This window comes from Haliaeetus albicilla, chromosome 10 (assembly GCF_947461875.1).
Source record: "Haliaeetus albicilla chromosome 10, bHalAlb1.1, whole genome shotgun sequence".
In the NCBI taxonomy this organism is placed as follows: domain Eukaryota; kingdom Metazoa; phylum Chordata; class Aves; order Accipitriformes; family Accipitridae; genus Haliaeetus; species Haliaeetus albicilla.
The window spans coordinates 33,986,408-34,009,571 of NC_091492.1; the positions used below are offsets into that span (position 1 = coordinate 33,986,408).

The following is a 23,164-nucleotide window of genomic DNA, read 5'->3' on the forward strand; positions in this document are numbered from 1 at the left end:
TGAAAGTCTCACTTCCATTGTGACAGATTTGAAAGGTCTGTAAATAGGTTATGAAGCCCTTGTTTGGATGGAGTTCTGGGATGTTAAAGGGAGCACCACACTCTCTCTAAGTGATTTGCTGTCGAGCCTTGTACCGCCATTTCCTTCCTGGAGTAAGAGAACAATATAACCAGAGGAATCAGAGCACAATCTTTACACTGACCTACCACCTCTTCACCTTCCGCAGAGCAGATTAGTGCACATTCTATTTTAATTCTGCATGAAAGCCATTAGTACAAAGACTGGAACACATGAATAAAAATAAACAAACAAAAGCCCCACACCTCACGTCCTTTAAGTCTTTACCTTGCATGTTCCACTGGCAAGCTTAGATAAGCACACTAGAGGGAAACTAAGAATGCTCCAGACGCTAAAGGTTAATATTGCTGTGGTATGGCTTGTTTTTGCACAGTGATTAGGCTCGCTGCCAGCCTGATTCCTTCAATGTTTTAACTATCTGCAGCTTGAGTGATTACATTAATAAGCTTCCAGTGCAGATAGCATGATAAACTCTAGCCACTGTTCATGTAGGAAGAGAATGGAAGATTTTAAATACACTTTCTCTTCTAAATAAAAAAGGCAAATCCTGGCCTGATTTTCTCAGGAAGAACCATTCCTTAGAAACTTCCAGCAATCTCTTCATTCTCAGCAGGATTTTTAGGATCAGGAGAATTCCCTCTCAGCCGAATAAAGAGGGGTTTTTTTTTCTTTATTTTTAAGGTTATAGCAGCAGATCTAACATTCCAATCCATCACCCATCACAGGTCTGCATAATTCAGATCCCAGTCATAGCATCCCTACGAATTACAGTTTGAAGACTTTAAGGCCAAAAGCATACACCTGTACTATTCAAGCTAAGAGAATAAAGTCATCAGCAATGATTTATAATCAGAGACAAACTTAGCTCATCATAGGTCAGTCCAGAAATCTTCAGGTCAACTCCAAAATAAACAGAACCCTGGGTGATCAGACTGAGGTGCACACAATCCCAAGTATACCTTACAAACTAGTACATTATCAAATAAGGATGGGGAGCAATTGAATCCTGTTGTGTAACAAACAAATAAGAATATCTTCACATTTGGATAACAAGCAAAATGCTTGCTAGCAATACAAAGGGAGAATTTTAAGCAATGTATTACAAGCCACATGGCTTCACCAGTCTCTCTGAACCAACAACAATTAACGTCTCTTTCAGCAACTGTAATAAATGCAGTTTACTTCTCCGCAACAGGAAGAACTCCCTGCTAGCCTAAATCTTGAGTTCTGCCTCCACTGTATCCAGAAAAGAGATACAAGAAGTATTTGTAGAGTGAGTCAGACATAGTTGCTATCTTCCATAGGGAACTACAAGCACCTGTTAAGCAGTCAATAAAATTATCTGTGTCTTTTTCACAAAATGTTGTTTCATCACATCACCCTCCATGACTACTAGTTGTATACAGCAGTATACAACTGCTGTAATTTTTTGTTTGTTTGATTTGTTTTAATTTCTGCATCAGGAAGTGATTGAAAACTGAAAACGTTTCATATATATTTTACAGAAATCTACACATTTACGGGTAAGTTTACTCAGTGGAGCAGGGCTATGGTGTGGGCGGAACATCCAGGTTTCATTCTCAGCTGTCGCTGACTCATTGCAGAAACCTGGTGAGACCATGCGCCCTTCTAAACAAAATGGGGATAATAATCATTCTTACCAAACAGATGTGCAGTAAGACTTTCTCAATTAATGTCAGTAAGTACTTCGAAATCCCAAGATGACAGACAAAGTGCATCATACGAATCCATAAAACATACAATAATGTATCTATGGAATAGTACATTTAACACTTCTTAACCATTAATCCTGTGCTTGTGAAAGGCAAACTACTGCCATCCCTCTCTAAATAGACTTGCATACACAGAGCCAGAAGCCAATAAAAGCTAGGGACTCTGTGCCCCCAAACCTTCTGTCACCTCACTGAGGTGGAATCATTTAAACACTACCAGTATCAAACAACATTGCCTGGAGACAAACATGCAGGTCATGTACAAAAACAACTCTATGACTAGGAAAACAAATAAGCTTGTTTTCTGTATGCTTAATCATTTGCAACCTGATCTTTAGGCTGCGCTCCAGCAGAACTGCTCTGCAATCTTTCTAAAGACTGAAAAGATGGAAAGGGGAGCAATAATCCATGATGATGAGTCCAGGTAACAAACATAAATCTAAAAGAATACAAAGTAATGGCAAAAAGTAGACCATCTTTAACACTGAAAGCTTACCATAAATGTAGCCATTTATTAGCATGACCTTCTCTTCTGTCTTTACAGAGAAAGAATGAATATTTATTAATCAGTCATTCTACTTGAAGCAGATGCATGAGAGGCTATCACTCTAAGTTGCCTTCAATTTTGTGCCTGGTCTCCTTCTTCCCTTCACATGACTATGCCATGTATGTCTATTTTGAGACATGTTATTTGCTCGTTATTTTAAATGTAATGAAGTTTTGCTGCTGAGTTTAGAGATGTAACTTCAATTTTCTCTTCATGGTTGAATCAAGAAAGTTGGCATTATATGCTACTCAGCTTAAAGAGCATTTTGTGCTGGAGGTTTCTTCAAACTCTTTGCTCCAGAATTAGGCCCAGATCTCTTCTAAAAAGGAGAATTCACATGAATCAACTGACTGAAAGAAATTCCCTTAACTCTTGCTTACTCAAGTCAAAGGATCCAAACCACTACTGCCATTAACATCCACCTAACCACCTCTCCAGCTGATCACTTTCTTGAAAGCATCCTCAGAATATCCTGAAGTTTCTTCAGTGAAGTGGAAATCAAGACACATGTTACTAGGAGAAGCTGGCAAGTATATACGCATGCAGGAGTTCTCTCTTTTGGAATGCATGCACTGGGTGTCTGTGCCCAGGCGCTGGCAGCTGGGGGTCTGCAGGGGCCTCTGTGAGGAGAGGCCAGGGCTGCCCCATGCCGGACACAACCCACCACAATCAACTTATCAGGAATTCTGCTTATGCGGGCCTCCAAGAATTGGCCTGAATTGAAGATGCAGCCTATGGGTACGCCATGCAGGTCAGAGCACAACCTCTACTACCATTGCTGCTAGCCCTCCAGAAAAAGGAACTGTGTGAGCTTCAGGTATGGGGAGAGAAGCACTAACCAGTTATTCATTGCCTTTTGCGCAGAGACTGCTGATGCCTTGCATTTGGTTGGCATGAAGACACATTGTATTTTAAATTACCCTTACATGGCTATTAGTGAGTTCTATCAACTGTTATGTTCTTTAAATCACTTCCCCATCTCTTCAATTTAATAACAGATGTTCCCCTCTGGGTTTGCTATTAAGGTGTTAAATTTCCCTGGATACTCCCCCCCATCTTCATGATTGGCTTGCATTTGGCATATACCCTGAGCAGGTATTCTTGAGACAGTACAAATAATAACCCAATGTATTTGACCTCACAGGAATAACAATTTGAAATAAGTATCTGCTTTACCCAGGAACACCTTTGGGAAAACCCTAAAAATGAACAGCAGAACTATTCACAATATAGCAAGGATTACAGCAGTGAGAGACAAGGAGAAACCTAAGGCTTCCAGAGCAGACATATCTTTTCGTTAGGAACTTTGCATTTTAAAGCATTCAGTCACCTACACTCACAAAAATACCACAGGCACGATGTAAAAATGGCAGAAGTAAAAGGGTTTTTCTTACATAAATAGCATTCATGCAGCACTTTGAAGAAAGGGTTCATTAAGAATTGCTCAATTCAGACAGCAGACAAGTCCACAAAGCACTTGGATAAGGTAAAAACAGAAGCTAGGTTAAACCTTAGACAGACAGATGCTGCTGTCAAATTACACTAAAAATGAACAGCTTTATAACATTTTTGAACACTTCTATCATCTTGACAATCTTTTGGTGTTTGAATTGGAGCACTAAGCACTGATTATATGCTTACATTTAAAAATTGTAAGAGGCAGAATTAGTGATGAAATCAGATTATTACCTAGTTTTGTCACTATTAGACTATAAAGAATAAGCTCTTACAGAATTCTTTCATAACATAAGCTGTCCAAATTCCTGGTTTATTCATATTGTGTTTTCTTTTTGCTTGTTCCAGTTCCAGTTCATCTTTCTTGAACATAAAACCTACACTGACACAGTAAGATAGAGCTTTAAAATGTATTTTAAGTATTTCACAGTATACGTAAATTGTTTCAGTTATTCATGATGGAAATAATACGGCTTGTTTCTTACATTTCTCTCCTTCCCTTTTAAATGTGTGTGGTAATTTTAAGAGACACACAACACAGAGTAGGATGTTGTGATAATTCCCCTGAAGTATTTACTTGATGTTTGTATTATTTATGAAATAGTAGTCTATTATCAATCCAATAATGACGGATAGTGATAGTTAAATGTTCCTGTGGGACTTCACAGGCCTTATTCCATAAAGTAGGTTTGATGGGTCTATAAAAAAATCGAAATATACTTCTTCCCATGCACACTTGTACTGGATTACAGCAGTGGGATTCATGCATATGAGAAAATATTTATCACTTATCTGAAAAAGATATACTGCGCTGACCCATTATGAAATAAAACCTTTTCAGCTCTGAAGTTATTCCAATAAATTAAGAAATTCTGATAAAAGAAACAGCATGGACCTTTAAAAGCACTGCAGCTCACAGGCATGCATTACTCTTCCTAGTTAATGCCAGCAATTACACTTTCAATGAATGTTGCAAATAAAAACAAAATACATAGTGCTACATGCCTCAAATTTGTATTTTTTCTAAGAACCATGATAGCTATGAAAACTCTGTACTCTTGGCAATTATTACACACCACAAACAAAAGATCATTTTTACCCTCAAGGCAAATTTGATGCCAAGGACAGTTCCATTTTGCTTACTTGTGAATTTTAGTTTTGAAGGGGCAGTAGTCCACACATGATAAGCTTACAAAAAGCTATATTGTAGTATATTACTGAGGACAAAGACAGGACCAATGACAAGGAATTAAGGAGGGTACTGTCATTCATCAGTATTTAATAGAGAACATTTCTGCACTCAGTATTAATTCAACCAAGCTATCACATATATGAAATGATTATAATATGCAAGTCTGGACAGACACCAGGAGAATCCCTTCATACATATAGAAAATAAATGAATGTTACCTTTTAATTCTGTAGGTTTATTATCAAGATTTCTTACTTGCCTCATTCCCTTCATTTTCCACTCTCTTCTCACTGTGGTTTTTTTTAAGCCTCTCCAGTTCTTCCTTCCTCAGTCAGTTGCCTGGGAAATCCTACAGTATTCGATCTAACTTCTACAAAGAACCAGTACACAGAGCTACAAAGTAGGCAAACTAAGCTGGTCCAAACCCAAAAAGAACAGCAGTGCAAATGAATGCTTTGCTCCAGAGACCTTTCCTTGTGTACAAAAGATCTCTCTCCCTTGCAGAATAAAATGCATGTATTATTAATAATTTCTCCTAAGGGGTTGCATGACATTTTATCTTTCAAACAATCATTTCTTATAGATGAGGGGACTAAAAACTAACCATGGCATTATAACCTCTCCAGTACCACAAATCCACTACCTCCAGCTCCTGAAAGTAAACGGAAAAATTAATCTCTGATTTGGGTTTTGCTGATTGTGGCTAAATAATTTCTTCCATTTTCAAAAAAAAATAATCCACAAACCCTATTCAAACAGTAATCCACATCAAGATTCTTTTCTAACAGTCATTCTTCGGGATTGTAAGGAAAAGAGTTAGAGAAGGCCATACTAGATCAGATTCCAGATCCATGCAGTCCAGGTAATATTGGCTCTCAGATGCTTAAGAATAAGGCACAAGAAAACCACAGTAAATTCCTGTAGTATCATCTTGAGTCTCCTACAGGGCCTGCAATAAGGTATGATAAATACTAACAGAACACCGAAGCACACAGGGCCCAACATCCCCTCCAATTCAACTACAGTCCAGTTCCATCCACACATTACAGTATATAGCTCAGTCAGATTAGGGAAAAATTCCTGTTACTTAGTTACAAGAAATCAGAGCTGAGAAAATATCCTTTTTAATAGCAGCACAGTCTCTTAAATGCTCTTAAATAAAATGATATTAAAAATCAACAACATTGTTTGTCTAAATGTTAGTTACAGAAACCAGAACAAGGGGAGAGAGGAGAAAGAAGACACATCAGAAAGCGACTAAAAAGTGGGGAAAGGGGAAAGGAGAAGGAGACTTCTCCTTTGTGCTCCCTCAAATGCTGCATCACTCTGCTGTGTCCAATTGTATGGCTAGACTGACAGCTCTTTGAGAAGTGTTCAGTGCCTCGTTCAATGAGGCTGATGCTCAGGACCTAGCCAGCAGCTCTTCCTGCAGATCAGAAATAGGAAATGCTCCAGTTGTTCAGTGTCACTTTTAGTGTCACACACTTGTTGCATCGATGTTGACAGTCATGTTTAATGACATGTGGGTATTTATTTATTTATTTACAGTACACAAATATTATGTTTACAGTAATGTTTACTGCTCTCTGCTTAGAGCAGTTTTTCACAAAGAATCAGTAAAACCACCTGAGCCCTGTAGACACAAGTGCGTTACACCATTGGTGTCAGCAGTACAATGACCTCATTCGCTATTTAATTCTGTTAGCTCTTATCATAAGACAGCTTTTCTTCCTGTCTTGTCCTGTTTTCTAAGTTGTTCTGTCTTATTTTTTAAGACAATTTCCATAATCCATATATCAAGAAAAAAATTATGTATTTACAAAACTTCTATCATTAGATCATAGAAATATCGGTGGCTTGGAGTTCTTTATGCTTCATTTCCTTTTAAAAGTATTTAGTGAAATTAAATAGAAATTTTCCAAAAGGAAAGCTAGAAAGGTTGCAAGCTAAGCATAAGGTTTATGGTTTATGATAATTAGTACCTATCAATATCAAAGCTGGCAAAATTCTCATTTGCATCTAACAGCTGGGGTCAATACCTACTAAGAAGTCACTGAGCAGGGTTGCTTTACTCTGGCTGCATGAGATACTTCACCTTTTGGAACTATGAAAAAGTGTGACCCACCACCATTGTAGGAAATAAGCTTAAATCCATTTGAGCCATCAGAGCTATGACAGTTGGTATGACATGAAGGATCTACACTTCTTTCCAAAACACCTTTCCCTTATCAACAGTGTTTACACAGGATGTTACTCTAGTTTATAAAATCCATGCTTGTATTTCCCCCCTGGTAGGAATCCTCAAGAAACGACCCTCACAGCTGCTGCTCCCTTCCACTCATCACTGGCAAGGTACCACAGAGCACAGATAAGACAGATACTGGATTATCGCTGACAGTGCAAGAAAAGATCTTCTATTGTAAGTCTTCATGTTTCATCCCTTCATTTGTTTGGGTCACCCACTTGTTGCATCCTGAAACAATTCAGGACGGAGCTTGCCAGAGTGACAGCTCTTGTCTCACTCTGTGACTGTAAAGCACATTAACTGGAAGAGGTCCAGATCCTGAGAGCTCATCTATGCACATTATTAACAGAAACAACTGCCTTAATGACAGGTTTCCTTTAAAATACAAAAGCATTAGCTGTACCCATCTGCCCTACCACACAAACACAAAACTGCTTTACAGTTGCTTCTTTGTTCTCATCCTAATTCATCCAGCAGCCAACAACCATGATAGCACAGCAGTTTTAACTGTACCCACTTAATCCTCAAATAAACCAAAGCTACCAAATCACAGGGAATGTATGGTACATAAATTTGTACAGATGATTTAAGACTGTTGAGCAACAGAGACCCCTTCCAGCAATGAAACATTTGTAGTTTCGGTATACCCAGTAGGCAAGCAGGCAGTCATCAGGAGAATAGACAAACTGACTATAGCCACCAGATTTATGACAGTAGTAATTTTTTAAAAAATTAATACAAACTCTTTACTCTGAGTAGCGTGTAGGCAAACAGTCAGTTAATTTCAAGTGAAACAAAAGAAAGCCTGTTTTTAGAAGATCAATACTTCCCCCTCCTCCCTTCTTATACAACATTTAATTAAGAGAAGCAATACAATGGATAACATGTTGCACAGGACTCTGCAGAGTCTGAGGCAGAAAGATTTCCTGTGATTTGCTTGAGAACACACAGCATGTCAAATGTCAGAGCCACAAACAAGACCCAGCCTCCAAGGCCCATATCCTGGCCAGAAGACCAAAATACGACTTACTTTCTTCAGGGCACAAAGCTGGTGTAGAGTGGAGTGCTTAAGCCACATCGGATAGTGTATAAATATGTTTTAGGCAACAACAATGTGAAACTGTATGCAAAGTAGGACCAAAAGATGACGCTGGTTCAGAAAAAGCGAGAGGAGCTATTATTCTATGAGTGGATACATTGCTGTCACTTATAAAAGTGCTCCGTTTGCAAAACAGCAACCTAATGAATTACCATGCATTAAAAATTGATCATCCCTACATAGCATTTTTTAAAATTCTGTATTGATTTATGGTTTCATTTTGCATAATGTACCAGAGCCCAGTTAAGATCTGTAGGAGGTGAAGGGGCGGGGGGACAGCTGAGAGGTTTTCTATGTTTGTTCTATACTCCGGTCATTTCAAAACTAAAATGAACAAACCTATCAGGAAAACAGAAGGGATCCTAGCACAATGCATTTAATATTCATTTGATCATTACCTGGCATGTCAGAGTGTTTAAATCTAACCCCTCCCTTTTCTACCCTGCAGGAAAGGCGGACAGTGCAGACTGCAAAGCATTTCAGGGAAATAAGACAATTGGCCTGACAACTGAGGGCACAAATCTTGTGCCAGAACAAACCATCCACAAGACTTCTACAGTCATTGTACATAAAAAACCTGATCAGACTGCTGGCTTCAGACAGAGCCTTATGTCAGGCCCAGTATGACACAAGCACATTTTCCCAAACTACTTAAAGGTTATGTAATAGAGATCTGCAGAGCATTAGCAGTCACATGACACGTCCCACTAAGATTTCAAACTGCCACCTACAAAATTTAATTAGCAAGCAGTAAACAAGAGAGAAAGGAAGAAATACACTCCTGGAATTGACAGAGAATATACTTCATGTTCTAAACTGTATGCATAGTTGGGGGCAGGGAAGTGGGGAGAACAGAAATGAGGATTTAACAATTAGGTAAAACTGTGACTGTGACAGAAGAGGGAAAATGCAGTAAAAAGGGGACAGATTCAGCCACGTATTGCTTGTTATAGTGACAACTCTGAGCTTCATCCAGCTGAATTCTAAGCACCATCAACTCTGTCTTCAGTAAGAGTTTAGCCTTTCACCACACTCCCAGAGACACTGTGCTGAGCTATCCCTCCCGGTGTAAACTGGCACAGATCTATAAAAGTCCCTGCTGATTAACATCAGAGAATATTTTTAAGCAGGTTGGACAATGTACTTAGATGCACATTCCATGTTGGTGAAAAGGCACCATGATATTCCATACAGAAATAACAAGTAACATCTTTCAACCATATAAGGAGGTACAGAAATATTCAGCAGGAGCTGAAATGATGAAGCCCCAGAATAAATTCTCGTTTCTGGATGAATTGAGTCTCGATTTAGGATTTTTCTAAGCCAACCCTAAACAAGTTAACCTGGCTCAAAAAGGGCTTATTTTCCTTCCAAAATTAGGAAGAGGGGTATTATTGTCATTTTTTCCCCCACACATCCAGTGTAAAAACTTAATTGAAGCTGTCTATAAAAATTATTTATGCTCCTCAGCAAGAAAAAATACATCAGTCTAGTCCGAGTGGAGCTGGAGCGTGGAAGGAAAGAAGTGCATATGCTGACTGCCCATCAACCCACTGTGCTCAGATCAGGCCTTAAGGAAGGTATCACACTGAAGAGCTTGCTACAGGATGATCTTTAAAGCAAAAATGGAAGAGAGTTTCTAATTGTCATTAGATGAAAATAGATAAGAGAGACTGTGCCATACTATTACGTTCTCAATGCCTTCCCCTTGATTCTTCACAGTAATACCATGCACTGCTGCTGCTTGCTAATCAACACCAAACATCTGGCACAGTAATACTTATTGGCTTAGAAACCAAGTGTTATGCTGTTTGTTACACAGAAAATATAAAACTTTATGACAATTAAAAAAAAAAAAAAAAAAAGAAGTCAGACCTACAGTCCCACTTCCTCTGTCCTGACTTCTGCACTGTAAATGTTTCTTCCAAGCCGCTGCCACCATCAGGGAGACTAAGCTCTTCACTCCAAACTGAACATAGCCATGAGCACAGCAGAAAGTTTAACAAATCAAATGTTCCAAAATGCTCGGAATCAGTTCAGATTCGTCTGACACTCAGACACTATTTTTCTATAGGTCAACAACACAAAATGCAGACTGTCAAGTGATTTATAAGTAGCATCTCGAAGCCTCCATTGGGATTTAGCATCCTGATGGAGAAAACAGTCTTTGGTCGGAAGATCTCATTTTCTAAGCAGCTAAAATAAGTAGAAGGTAGTGGAAAGGGTTCATTATTACTCCCAGTTACAGAAAGAGAACAGAGTCCAAGAGATACTAAATGCTTTTCCCAGGCCATTCACAGAATCTGTGGCAGAGCTGGAAGTCACACTGATTTCCTTATCAAGTGCCACATCACAAGCACGGGTCAAAGTGTTGAGCCACAAGCCTAAAAGCCACTAATTTCCTCACCAAAATGCCAACCACAGGTGGCTTTACAATCATACTTTACAGAATGAACATGACTCTAACATGTTATTTAACAGGATGGTTACAGTCAGCAAAGAAACCCTCAATGACCACATTCAAAATTCAGTGTCAACCAGCTGCTCCAGGAGATCATTAACTGTTCTCCCAGGGTAATGTTATCACTGCCATTTCCCAAGAGCCCACTCTTGCAAATAAGCCTGACAAAAGCCCTCTTTTTCACTGGTGAACAGAAACTGGTTTCATGACATATAGCTTTGAAGAAGCTCTATTTTTCCAGCACTGTGGCTACATTCCAATTCCATTTTAATCATGATATTGGTATATATTTTTTCAATTCTAACGGCAATAGATAAATGCTACTGTCAGCAATACTTCATGACAATTTTCCTCTGTAGTGGACAGTGAACTTAGAACATCAACAGTCAGCTACTCTGACATATTTTGTAGTAGCAATGAGGGCCTGTAACAATTTCAATTAAATGAAAAACAGCCTTGATTCTCAAACCGTACTTCATTCAACATAAATATTGAAAGGACAGGACAGTGATGCATGACCAACTAGCTTCTTTTTCCAGAATAAAATCAGCATGATTTTGGACATTTGATTTTGATATGTGGTGAGGCATTTGACACACATAAAGGAAAAAACCTTTTACCAGAGGATACTAATTATCCAGTGATCGCAGGCATCTTATTTCTACTCCTGGCAACCCGGAAAGGCTAAGACTTTTGTAATAAGCATACATTCATTTCATACTCAGTATCACAGACCTATCTAAACTACAATGAGTATGCACATCTAACGCATACCTAAAATGGAATGAGCTGAATTAAGAGAGATATCTATTTTCTATATATGCAAAAGTACATACCTAGCTCGCATCAGTATGAGAATGGCCACATATAGAGATGCTTAAGATTTCTGAGCTTGTAATTGTCAGTTAACTGAAGTACCCTGTACCACCTATTCAGATCATTTTCATGCAGAAATCTGTGGCACCGCCCTGTCCCATATTTTGTTCTATCTCACTTTTCCAGCCCCTAAAGCCCATGTGCCATTTTAAAGCTGTAATTTGGTTATAATTCTAGAAAATTCAACACATTAAATTTCTCAAAAAGGTGCTCCAAGTACACCCAAATATATAAAGTTGTAAGTAATAAGACTGCACCTCTGTTCACTGCCTCTCGTATACAGTCATATGTTAGCAGGCTGGAACCCATTCCAATATATTGCTACAAAAAAAAATAATCATTCTAGTCTGCAGGCAACATGACCACTTCACTAATTTCATTTAGAATAGGTCTTTTTCCTATTAAAAATATAGTAGTATGCACAAAGCCACTGTTCAGGACCACCAGATCCTTCAACAAAAATAAAAGAGTCACCTAAAAAAGATCCAACACCCTCCTTTAAGGTACTAGAAGTAATGCACATGTATTTCAAAGGATGTCTACAGTGGTGAATCCTGGCTGCAGTGTGTAAGATTTGATCTGAATTGCCTTCCTCATTTGTCAGCTGGGTAGACTTGAAAGCACCCTTCTAATAAAAATGTAACACCTCCTGATCAAAAAAGCTGAAATATAAAGTGACTACAGTAACTTTCATATCGCTTCATGTATACTGCTATTTTTTATTGTATTGAATTTATGGACATGCTTTAATTTCCACTGTACTGCTTGGTCTGTGTTTTAATATTTCATGCTGTTTTCTTAAAGCAGCTCTGCTACCTTGCTAAGCAATAGTCCTTATTTGTATTTTGATGATGGCAAATATAGTATTCTTTCCCTGTCTCAGCATACTTGGTGAAATTCTTAATGTTAAGATCAATTGCTTTCATTTGAAGTATTTCTTCAAAATACATCCAATCACTTAAGGAGCAGACTGTATTTACTAGATGCAGTGACAAGACTCATTAATAAGTTATTCTGCTGAGTTATTTTATATATAAACTCTGCATCACTACCTGCACTAGACAAAAAAGCCCAGTCAGTGTTTTACCACTAAAATAACAGACAGCAGTACCTTAAACAGACAGCAGTAGCTTAAAAAGAAAAACCAAAGCCTTCGAATACACTTACATTTTCCTCAGTTAAAATTGTACTAAGACCATGTACAACTGTAATGTCGACCATCACATCACTCTTGGAAAGGCATACCTTCTCTGCCCAACGCTATAGCCAATAGCCAATTTTGAAAAGAGGTTAATAAAGAACCTGCAGCATCCCTTATAATACTGAGCACAGCATACTGGTGCGTGCTAACTAATTAACTGGTATTTCTATGCACATGCTATAATAAAATGTTATTATTCTGTTCTACATACTCAAATACATAACATACTTCCCACAAATACTGCTATGCATAGTGTGTCCATATATATATAGCTGCAGAAGAGCTCTCCCTTCTACCAAAAAAGGAGGAGATATTTACTTGCAATCGGTCTAATTTAGCATTAGATGCCAGACAATTACCACATGTAATTTCATTAACAGTATCTGTATGGAAGAGTAATCACACTGACGACTTTGCCATGTCATGACAATTTACATCTGCAAAGCAAACAGATACTGTGAATATGCACCGTGCCTGGGGGCTCGGGGCTGGGGGGGCGGGCAGGGAGCTGCTAGCCAGTATGATTACTAACTTTACCCACAGACACTAATACAGAAAAGAAACATGGCACCATCAAACCTGTCAATGTAGTATTTATTTTATTGGTAACCTTAAAAGTGACTGGAAAATGACATCAGATTAAACATCAATAGGAGGGAGGATGGAATAATCTAGCAAGAGTTTAATCCCTTTACCTAGTACTTGTGCACGATACTAACCCATTTGATCATTCTAAGCAGCACCTAGAAGAAAAGACCCAGTGAAGGGCATCATCGAATTGCAGCAGAATAATAAAGTTTGTCTGCCTCCAGTAAGAGTTACTGCTGCATTACTGCTAACTAAAAAGAGGATTCTCCCACACACCCCCCTACAAATCTTCAGCCCTCCCACCCTCATTTGGCCCATAAAGCATTTAACAGAAATAGCTATTTTCAGAAAGGGTGAAATCTCAGCATACCTTCGAATCAAGTGCTTCCGATGTTCAGCAAGATCATTGCCGAAAGAGAACTGCAGTCTACTGTGTCAAATTACAACCTTGTAGAGAAAGGCGGCAGCGTCGGCGGCAACAGCATTGGTGTGTTTGCACTGCTAGTATTCAGGCTAGAAATGATTCATTAGTCGTCTGCAGGGAGGCAGGGTGAAAAAGAGAGAGCAAGCATCATCGGCCATGCAGCAGCTGCCAGAGCCTATGAAACAGCAGTGCTCGCACACACATACGCACACAAAGATGGCTTTCCCTATTTGCCAGTTTCTCTTTCACATAGTATTAACCCCGACACAGCAGCAGGGAGCACGGACAGGAGCTGACACGCAGCAAGTGGGATCGCAGCAAGGATGTGTTTCAGTGAGGGGGGGCGAGAGGGGAGGCGGGTGTTGGGAGATTTTATTTTACCTCCAAGTAATGCTATCACAGGATCTTCTCAGTAGGTCATCTGTGGCCTACTGGCACTAACCAATGAACTGTAAATGTGAGCTGCAATTTTTTTTTTCACTCTCAAGCCTGCCCAATGGAAGGCTTAGAAACTCAAATGCAGAAGGGTATTAAGACAGATTACCTGGAGCATCCTAACCATTCTGTCTTTCCTCTTCTCAAGAAAACTGTATGCAATATATACACACGAAACTTCTAAGTATACAAAGACCATCTCCCCAGCAGCTAGAAGGACACGCTGTAAGGGGATACAGGGCAAGATCTTAAATAAATCAATTTTTTAAAAATCTATCTTTAACACCACCCCCCCCCCTTTTTTTTTTCCTCTTTCTTTTCTTCTCCCCCAGCAGAGTTGATCTGGCCCACAGGATCTGACCACTTTAGGAGTGCATTCACTATAATGTAACTGAATTCTCAAGGCTGATGAAGGTTAAATTATCAAGAAAACATATGAAGTTCTGTTGAGTGGAACTTCTGTATTTTCCTTTCAGTATTTAACAGGGGAAGGAAATCTTGCACTCTCAAGGCACCATTTTATTGAATTCTGTTAAAGTATCTGCAGAAATACATCTCTCGATTTAATAATGTCGCCCTACATTAATTCACAGTTCCTTTTCAAATATCAGTCTTCCCCCCACAGTTTTACTAACAGGCATATAAGGAAGGGGAGGAGAATTTTCAGAAAAGTTTGGCATTAACAAAAGGAGCCAGATTTCCCCCAAAGCCTGATAGTTCTTTATGAAGTTGAAGTGCGTGGAGAGTACCCTGATCTCCAGGAACTGTCAGCATCAGATGCTTCACTGGAAGGTATTAAGAGCCATGGAAGAGGGACTCATCAGAGGATCTAGTTCTCAAGTTTTGTCCTATCTGGATTTCCAGTCCATTTGAACCTTGAACTTGAACCTCGATGTTTACTAAACAGCTAAGGAATCCTCCTAAAATGGCATTGCCTGTATTTCTGGATATTCCAGTTCCCAAGCATCAATCTATCTAAGTGCCTTATTGAGATCGTTACCCCCAAAGCTTCTAGCAACATCGAGTACCGCCACGCTTGCTTGGATGAAAAGCATTTAATTTCAGAGGTTTAGAATTCAAGTATGGTGCAGAGTATCACAGGGTGATCTTCAAAGTAACCAATTGCTTCTGAAAGATCCATCCCTTATCATGTGGAAGAAACAGATAAAAATCTGATCCTTTGTTCTGTGATATTGAAAATAAAAATGAAGAGGATTATAGACAATGTGTGCTTTCTTCCCTGAAGGTCTACCTTGGCACATTCTAGAAGGACTACCGTTTGCTGAATACAAAGTCCAACATCTAAAAATAAGGTATCCAAGGCCACTCTTCTGTGCAAATCTCAGCCCCAAATGAACTTCCCTGAGATTACTCGTGACTGTAGTGGGAACAGCAAAACTCAGGTATTTTTGGAGAGAAAAGCCATTCCCACTCAGGATCATATGTTCCTTCCCAGATGAAATTATGGCTTCAATCATCAGGCAAGTGCACTCCTACTTTTATAACCAGTTTATGGCATAAATAGTTTTCCTTTTTTTTAAAAAAAAAGGTCTAATTTTGGCAAGTTAGATCTTTTTTTTCCTCAGTTGAGCTACATGCAAGCTTCAAATCCAAACGTTCCTTCTGATTATGACTATATCAGCACTTACCGTACTGTGCTTCAGCAACAAATACAGATCTGCAGCATATGACACAGTGATACAAGAAGATTCCAGGTGACACATTTTGGAAATCTATCTTGTCTCACGTGGAGACTAGACGAACATACCCATTGTTTGCACATATGTGCACTTGTACAAACAACTTGATACTTGAAAATAAGTCAGATCACTGTAAATGGCATTATTAATGCATTACACTGAACCAAACCAACTCTTCTCATTCCTTTTCATAGGTGGATTTAAAACATGTATATCTGTACATAGGGGGTGTGTGTGTGTGTATAAAATATGTAAATTATGATGCCCTTCTGGAAATCCTGTTTTAAAAATATGGAAACTTAGATGAATAGATTAAGTCACTCAAAATAAAATAGCAACTATTTTTTTAAACTATCAGCACAGATTCACTGCCTTGATGATTCTAAAACATAATCTTTATATCAAGTAAACGTTTAGAAACTTGAGTCATCAAAACTGACATATTCAACTTGTTATGCCACAGCAGATAAGAACTCACATTTTACTGGAACGGTAAGATGTTAGGACTTGTTAACTGTTAATATAAACAGTTTATTATTAATTCGGTAGTTTATGTGGCCAGATACCAGCATCAAGTGTATAGCTTGCTAGTAATTTTTGCCTGTTCAGGGCTGGATGCAGCTATGCTGATGATGGGCTGCTGGTAACTAGGAATGCATATAGAACAGTGCTGCTGAGAGGAGAAAGAGAATTACAGTTCTGTATGCCAGGCCAAGAAATCCCCCCAGAATAACAATCCAAATATAATGATCCTACCTTCTGATTGACAGTTTTCTTTAGAAAAAGAGATAGAACCTAAGACGTCTTTCCGTATACGATAGGGCTCTATGAAATGTCATTTTAACTGTGTAACCTTTCACAGGCCATAATGAACTTCTTGTTCTTTCCAGTCTTTCTGAATTACATGAAACAATTATTTAAAATACATCCTAAAAGATGAATTTTCCTCTTAGTACCCTTAGTATGAAAAAGAAATCTTGCAGTGTGTTGTTTCAATAAAACAAGCCAAAATGGTTATAAACCCTTCCCTTCCTAATTCCACTTCATACAGTGAGATAGACTGAAAAAATAATAAAGGAGCTCACCTTGCTAGCTGCCAAAACACACACAGGGCCTCCCGTGGAGATAAAGGACAGCTGTCTCTGAAGCCACAACAGCTCTTTCTGAGATTGCTTCAGTAACTCCTCCATGTTGCCCGGCTTCTGCCCCATCAGCCCTTCCTGCATGACAGAAAATTTTCAGTTTCCATTTTCTCAAATATATGGTGATAGTAACATATGATTTGTTATAGGTGAATTCCTAACTAAACAAGAACATCTGCTAGAGCAATGTATTGATATTTGTACATGTGACTTTGTGCTTAATTTAATAACCTTCTGCCACCTAAAAAGCAAGGTGTCCCTTCCAAGTATCAGCAGCACAACATCCTACACTTTGAGTGCCCTAACATTTCATGCTTAGTAAGCTCCTCTGGCTATTAATCAAGCCAGATTAGGTTGAGGTAGCAAACAATATGGGCAATTCCAACCTTTGGGAAGTGGAAGAAGTTCCTCTTACATGATATGTTGCTGTAACAAAGGGCTCAGAGATGCTGCTGGTAGGGTGCAAAATTAGTACAGGACAATGCTGAGAAGAGTTTGATGCTAGTATAGTAATTACAAAGTATAGGAATGCCACTCAGTTATCCAAAGTACAAATTCATATCCTTAGTGAAAGTCTTAACTTGAGACTAAACCAGAAGTATTGTGAGTTCAAACCCAAACTCTCTTCTACATGTGCTAATTTACAAAATATTTAATATCAATAAGCTATCTGTTTAGATGAAAACTGAGCAGAAACCCATTTTTTTTTCTACTTGGTTTTAACACCTTTATGCATAAACTATTTTCAATGTAACTGTTTACCAGCACAGTTAGATATTAAGAACAGAACTAGATTTTTACCTACCCTCAGGCATCCTAGCTGATTTTTGAGTTCTTCGCACTCCACTTGCAGCAGTTGGATCTCCAGATCTTTTATACTTTTGGATTGTTTGTTGATATTTTGCAGATGCTGGGCCTTAACATTGACAAAGTGCATTTTCTGCTTTAGAGGATGTGTTCTGGTAATTGTTTTTGTGATGACAGCAGTGTTATTGGATGACAATGTCAATGAAGTTGAAGGGCTGACATCCTGGTAAAGAGAAAATACATTTTTCGTGTCATTTTTGCTAAAGCTTTGTCTGAGGGAAAAACTATAATTCAAATTCTTTCAAAAGTCATACTGTAAGTGCATTATTTGAAAATTTTCTTCTTCAGATCTTTCATTCAAACAGTAAGGCAATGAGAGACAATCTCACTTGATCAATCACCAGTAAAGAGATAAGGATAACACAAAGAAATGAAAAGCAGACAATTTCTTTTCGTTGTTCTTTTTTTTTCTTCATTCAGTGGATGTCAGCCAGCCATGATCGCTCTGACTATATAGATATCAATGTATTTACCACTTGATGGCAACATAGTGCTGCTGCTTAGCCACTGCTTCTGGTCCTTCACTTACCATTGTATCACACAGCTAATTAAGAAGTTATCCTTGCTGCTGAATGTCCACCTCACTTGGAAGCTGTGCTCCAGCTACATCTGAAATTCTGTATTCCAAAAATGCATGTTTGACCATGCTGTAAACCCATCATTGGCAATCAGCCGGTATGCAGCCAAACTTACTGTGTAAGAGTGGTGGAAGAAGCTGAAGCTCCCTTCTGAGAGTCGGCAGTTCACAGCTCTTTATGTCCCAAGTCTTCTTGCTTTATACCCAGTAGTTACCTTACTCCTTGACCCATCCCAATGGGCTCTCTTGTGCAGTAAGATAGTACACCACTTGAGCAACAGTATGAGAACCTAGCGCAGTGACACAGGTTGATTTGGCAACATAATACTCTGTGTCATGAAATACATTTAGTTTTGATTAGGAGGGTCCATCTGTACTGTTAAAGCAAACAGATACTAGGTGCTTCAGTGTAAGAGCCTCACAGTCCTCCAGACATTCACAGAAGTTCTGCTGGTGAATACACAGCCGTTTTGCTAAAACAAAAGGCATTCCTAGAAGTCAGCATGATTGTAACAGAAATTTCCCTTCACTGAATCTATTTCTTCTGGCTTTTTTTAACCCAAATAGTCTAGATATCTCTATGTAAGGAAAATGCATAAAAAGTATTATTCTGTGCAGAAAATTCAGCTCTTCAGGTACTCCCATCAACTACCCAGATCCCATTTTTTGTAACATTTAGCCCCCTTTCTCAAAATCCATTATCACTGAGTAAAACCTTTCAAAAACCAGTGTCCTCTATGTTAATTCTACACACCCAACAATTAATATACAAAGGCAGACCCATTTACAGCTCTTTCATTTTACAACTAAGCTCAAACTAAGTCAGGAGACAAAAAAAAGCTAACTTCTTATGACATGCTTGCAAGAATACCACTTCCAGCCTGGTACTACCACTTAAAACCAGGACATCATTTGAACAAGTTACTAATGTTTCAACACAGTCTACATGTAAGGTTGGTGTAGCTTTAATACAGAAATAATAACTTGCCCCAATTTGTGTCATACTCAGCTAATAATATTAACATGGTTGAAACCTGATATTATAATTTAAGATTGTGCAGGATTTTAATTATAGCAGTTAAGCATTCTTTTGGTTTCACTTTTCTTAAATTTTGTTCTTGTATCTCACACCTAATTTGAGAGGACAACTGAATTCTCAGTTCATTATAGTTCATTATTCTGTGATGTGCAATCCCCAAAGTCTATAAAGTACATTTTCTTATTTTCGTTATGAAAGTTTTACCTGTTTTTCTCTCTTTTTTTTTTTTTTTTCCTCCTGTTTGGGCTAGAGAAACAAACACACTCAATGTCATATTTCTCAAACCCGCATTTTGATGAAGGCCCAGACACTGATCACAGGTGAAAAAAACAAATGAAACTTTCAATCATACTGAACTACAGTTTCACAGTGAGAAGCTCCCTTTCTCTGAGTGGTTTGCTCAGCCAGCCCATGACATGGCTACTCCTCCGTGTTGAAGCTCAGTGAAGCTCACCCAAAACCCCAGCACTGCCCACTCCCTCAAGCGGACCAGGAGAGACCCTCCAAGGGCATAGGTGGCGCATCATTGCATCAACACGCAATAGTGTGATAAAGAGGTTTAGAAGCTTGAGTAAGCAAAGTCATTATACTACACTAAATATTACAAGCCATATTTTACATGTAAAATGGCAAACACTAATATTCAAATAATAATAATAAAAAAGGATTCTCTTAATTTTGAATTAGTAACCATTGGAAACCTCTAAGATGAGAACTGTCTGAGGCAGTATTAGCAAAGAACAGCTGTATCTACTAACATTATTGTACCATTTATATTTCATGGCTTTTTTTTAATTTTTTTTGTTATTAGAAGTGTGAAAAATAAGAGGGGTGTGAAGTCTAGATTTCAGGTCACTTAATGTGAACCTTGTAAACATAACTTTGCCAGATACATATCACCCAAACATACCCAAACTTGGTGAATAAAAATTTGAACATTAATTTTTAATATTATTTACATTTGTAATACACTGAACAAAAATCCATGAACTTTGGATTAGTTCAGCAGGATCAAAATTTGATTAGAGATACCCCAATTTTTAAGCATCGCCTGACAGCTCTGGTACTTCATGTAAAGGAAGACTAACATTTACAGAAACAGTAGGACACCATATTGAAAAAAAAAAAAAAAAAGAAAAGAAAAAAAGAAAAAAAGATAATTTCTCAAATATTAAACCTGAAGGATATATGTATTTCATAAAAATGTAAATATGTCCCCAAGTGAGTCATATCAGCAGATACTCGTATTTTAAGAGCAACCTGAAATACTGCTATAGCTGTCAAATTATATATTTTAAGTTGGATTGTTCAAACATTTATATTAATTCTTTGTACTGCAGTGTGACATGTTTACCTTGGCTGACTGCCAGATGCCCACCCAGCTGCTCTGTCGCTCCCGCTCATCAACAGGTTGGGCGGGAGAAGATAAGATGAGAAAGCTCATGGGTTGAGATAAGACAAGGAAATCACTTACCATTTACCGTCCTTGGCAAAACAGATTCGACTTGGGGAAATTTAATTTATTGCCAATTAAATAATTAGGTTTGGGTAGCAAGAAACAAAGGCAAAAATTAAAACACCACCTTCTCCCCCCACCCTTCCCAGGCTCAACTTCACACCTTCAGTCCCAACTGCTCTACCTTCCCGTTGGAGGAAAAACCTGCTCTGGCACAGGCCGCAGTGTGGACATCTGCTCCCTCGTGGTCTCTCTCTCCATCGTGGCTGCAGGGGACTCTGCCCGGGCACCTCCAGCACCACCTCTTCCTCCTCCTCCTCCTCCTCCCCCTGCTCGGAGCCGGGTGCTCGTAGGGCTGTTTCTCACACTTTTCCCCTCACTCCGTGCAGCGCTTTGCCCTTTTTTAAAGGTCTTTTCCCAGAGGCGCTACCTCCAGCCTCGCTGTGGGGCTCAGCCGTGCCCGGCAGTGGGGCTGCTGGAACCGGCTGGAACCGGCTGTGTCCGGCGCGGGGCAGCCCCAGCCTCTCCTCACAGAACCGGCCCCTGCAGGCCCCCCAGCTGCCAGTGCCTGGGCACGGACATCCACCTGGTACATACATTTAAAATAGAGTCCAACAGTGCAGACTAATCATCAGATCATAACCTCATCTTCATTCTTCATCTCCTATAGCAAAGTAGATCCCCGGCACAGCGACCGGTCTCTCGGGGTGAGGGAGGTGGTACGTAACATAAATGAGATGCAGCTGTGTAAACCGGGTCAACTTGAACTGACTTTTCATTTTTAAAGCCAAAAAGGCTCTGAATTTTGAATGAGGAAAACTTTACCGCCCCAAACTGGAATACTGGCAGATTCTTACAAACAGATCCTGACGCTGACCTCAAATGAATAAATCGGGCGTTACTCTCCAGCAAACACAATTTCCATGCTCTGCAACAATTAATTTTGTCATGAATGAAAAGACCTAGAAAACCTGAATCAAACTGTGGTGTGCTCTATCTGCTAAATCTGCACATGAATATTGAACAGGCAAGTTTCTTCTATTAAGCATTAAACTGTTGAGTAAATGATACAGTAAAAAGTCTGAGAGTTGCCAAACACTTAAGTGGTTATTGATTTTTTTAAAGCAATTTTTATCATGTTTGTATCTACTGAAGGGAGAAGCATTGAAAGCTCTGGAGAGCGAATCCATTAGTGAATAGAAAAGATGAATCGGAGTAAACATCAGATAAAGTTCCCTATCACTAATGCTCCCTAATGTCATTGGAAAAGCAGTTTCTCTGTAGATAAAACAGGGTGCTCTGTCTCAGTCACAAGGGCATCCTCAGGTTATCCTCACTGCTTCCTTTTTCTATGCCAGTCTCAGACTCAGTCCTTTTTGGAAAGGTGTTGATCCCCCTCTTTCACAAGCCTCATGTGCAAACCCATATGCTGGAATCATGACAAAAGGAATTTAACATCAGAGTGTAATTTTTTTATTGGAGGATTACTTCAAATTGACCAATATTTTAAATTGGGTATCTTACAATGAAAGCAATAAATAACTGTAATTAGAAGAGTAAAAAAACCAAACCAAACCACAGTGGTGTAATCCTGTAACTGGTTAACATTCATAGGGTAACTCCTAAAATTGCAAAGAGTTAAGTCATTTGTGCTTGACCATAAAACCAAAACATACATATCAGGGAAGCAAAACGTGAGATAAATCTCAGCGCGTCATGTGCCGGGGAGGGTGCAGACGGTCATTTCACCTGACATGTAGGCACTTCTGATTCACGTCAGTGCCGTGACAGCTGTTTCAGCCATTGGCAGTAAAGCCATTGGAAGATTTTAGAGCATGTAACACTCACCTTGCTCTTAACATTTATTGAGCTACTTTTCTGGTTGCTTCTGCCCTCAGATCTGCATTGTGGAGACTTTTCAGATGTTTGTTTTGTTTTCTTGCTGCCCTTTTTGGACTGTGGAACAAAATTCATCAATAGCTCATTAAAATGTATTACAATACATCTAAAATGTCTCAGCGATTCTGTTGGTCTTAAATCAATTTGTTC

The 23,164-nt window shown here is 38.9% G+C and overlaps 1 protein-coding gene across 18 annotated transcripts in view; it reads right to left on the minus strand.

The window, feature by feature from the left end:
* RIMBP2 (RIMS binding protein 2) overlaps positions 1–18,392 on the minus strand; it is a 156,918-nt gene extending 138,526 nt beyond the window's left edge. For 3 of the 18 annotated variants that reach the window (XM_069794907.1, XM_069794896.1, XM_069794898.1), the window contains exons 1-2: positions 17,982–18,386; positions 17,120–17,254 (exon numbers count right to left, since the gene is read on the minus strand). In XM_069794907.1, the coding sequence (XP_069651008.1) occupies positions 17,120–17,254; positions 17,982–18,113 (267 nt within the window). In that variant the 5' untranslated portion in view covers positions 18,114–18,386. Of the gene's footprint in view, positions 1–17,119; positions 17,255–17,981 lie in introns of all 18 variants that reach the window. The other 15 variants (XM_069794916.1, XM_069794914.1, XM_069794913.1 and 12 more) reach the window with 11 other exon arrangements.
* Positions 18,393–23,164: the final 4,772 nt, after the last annotated feature.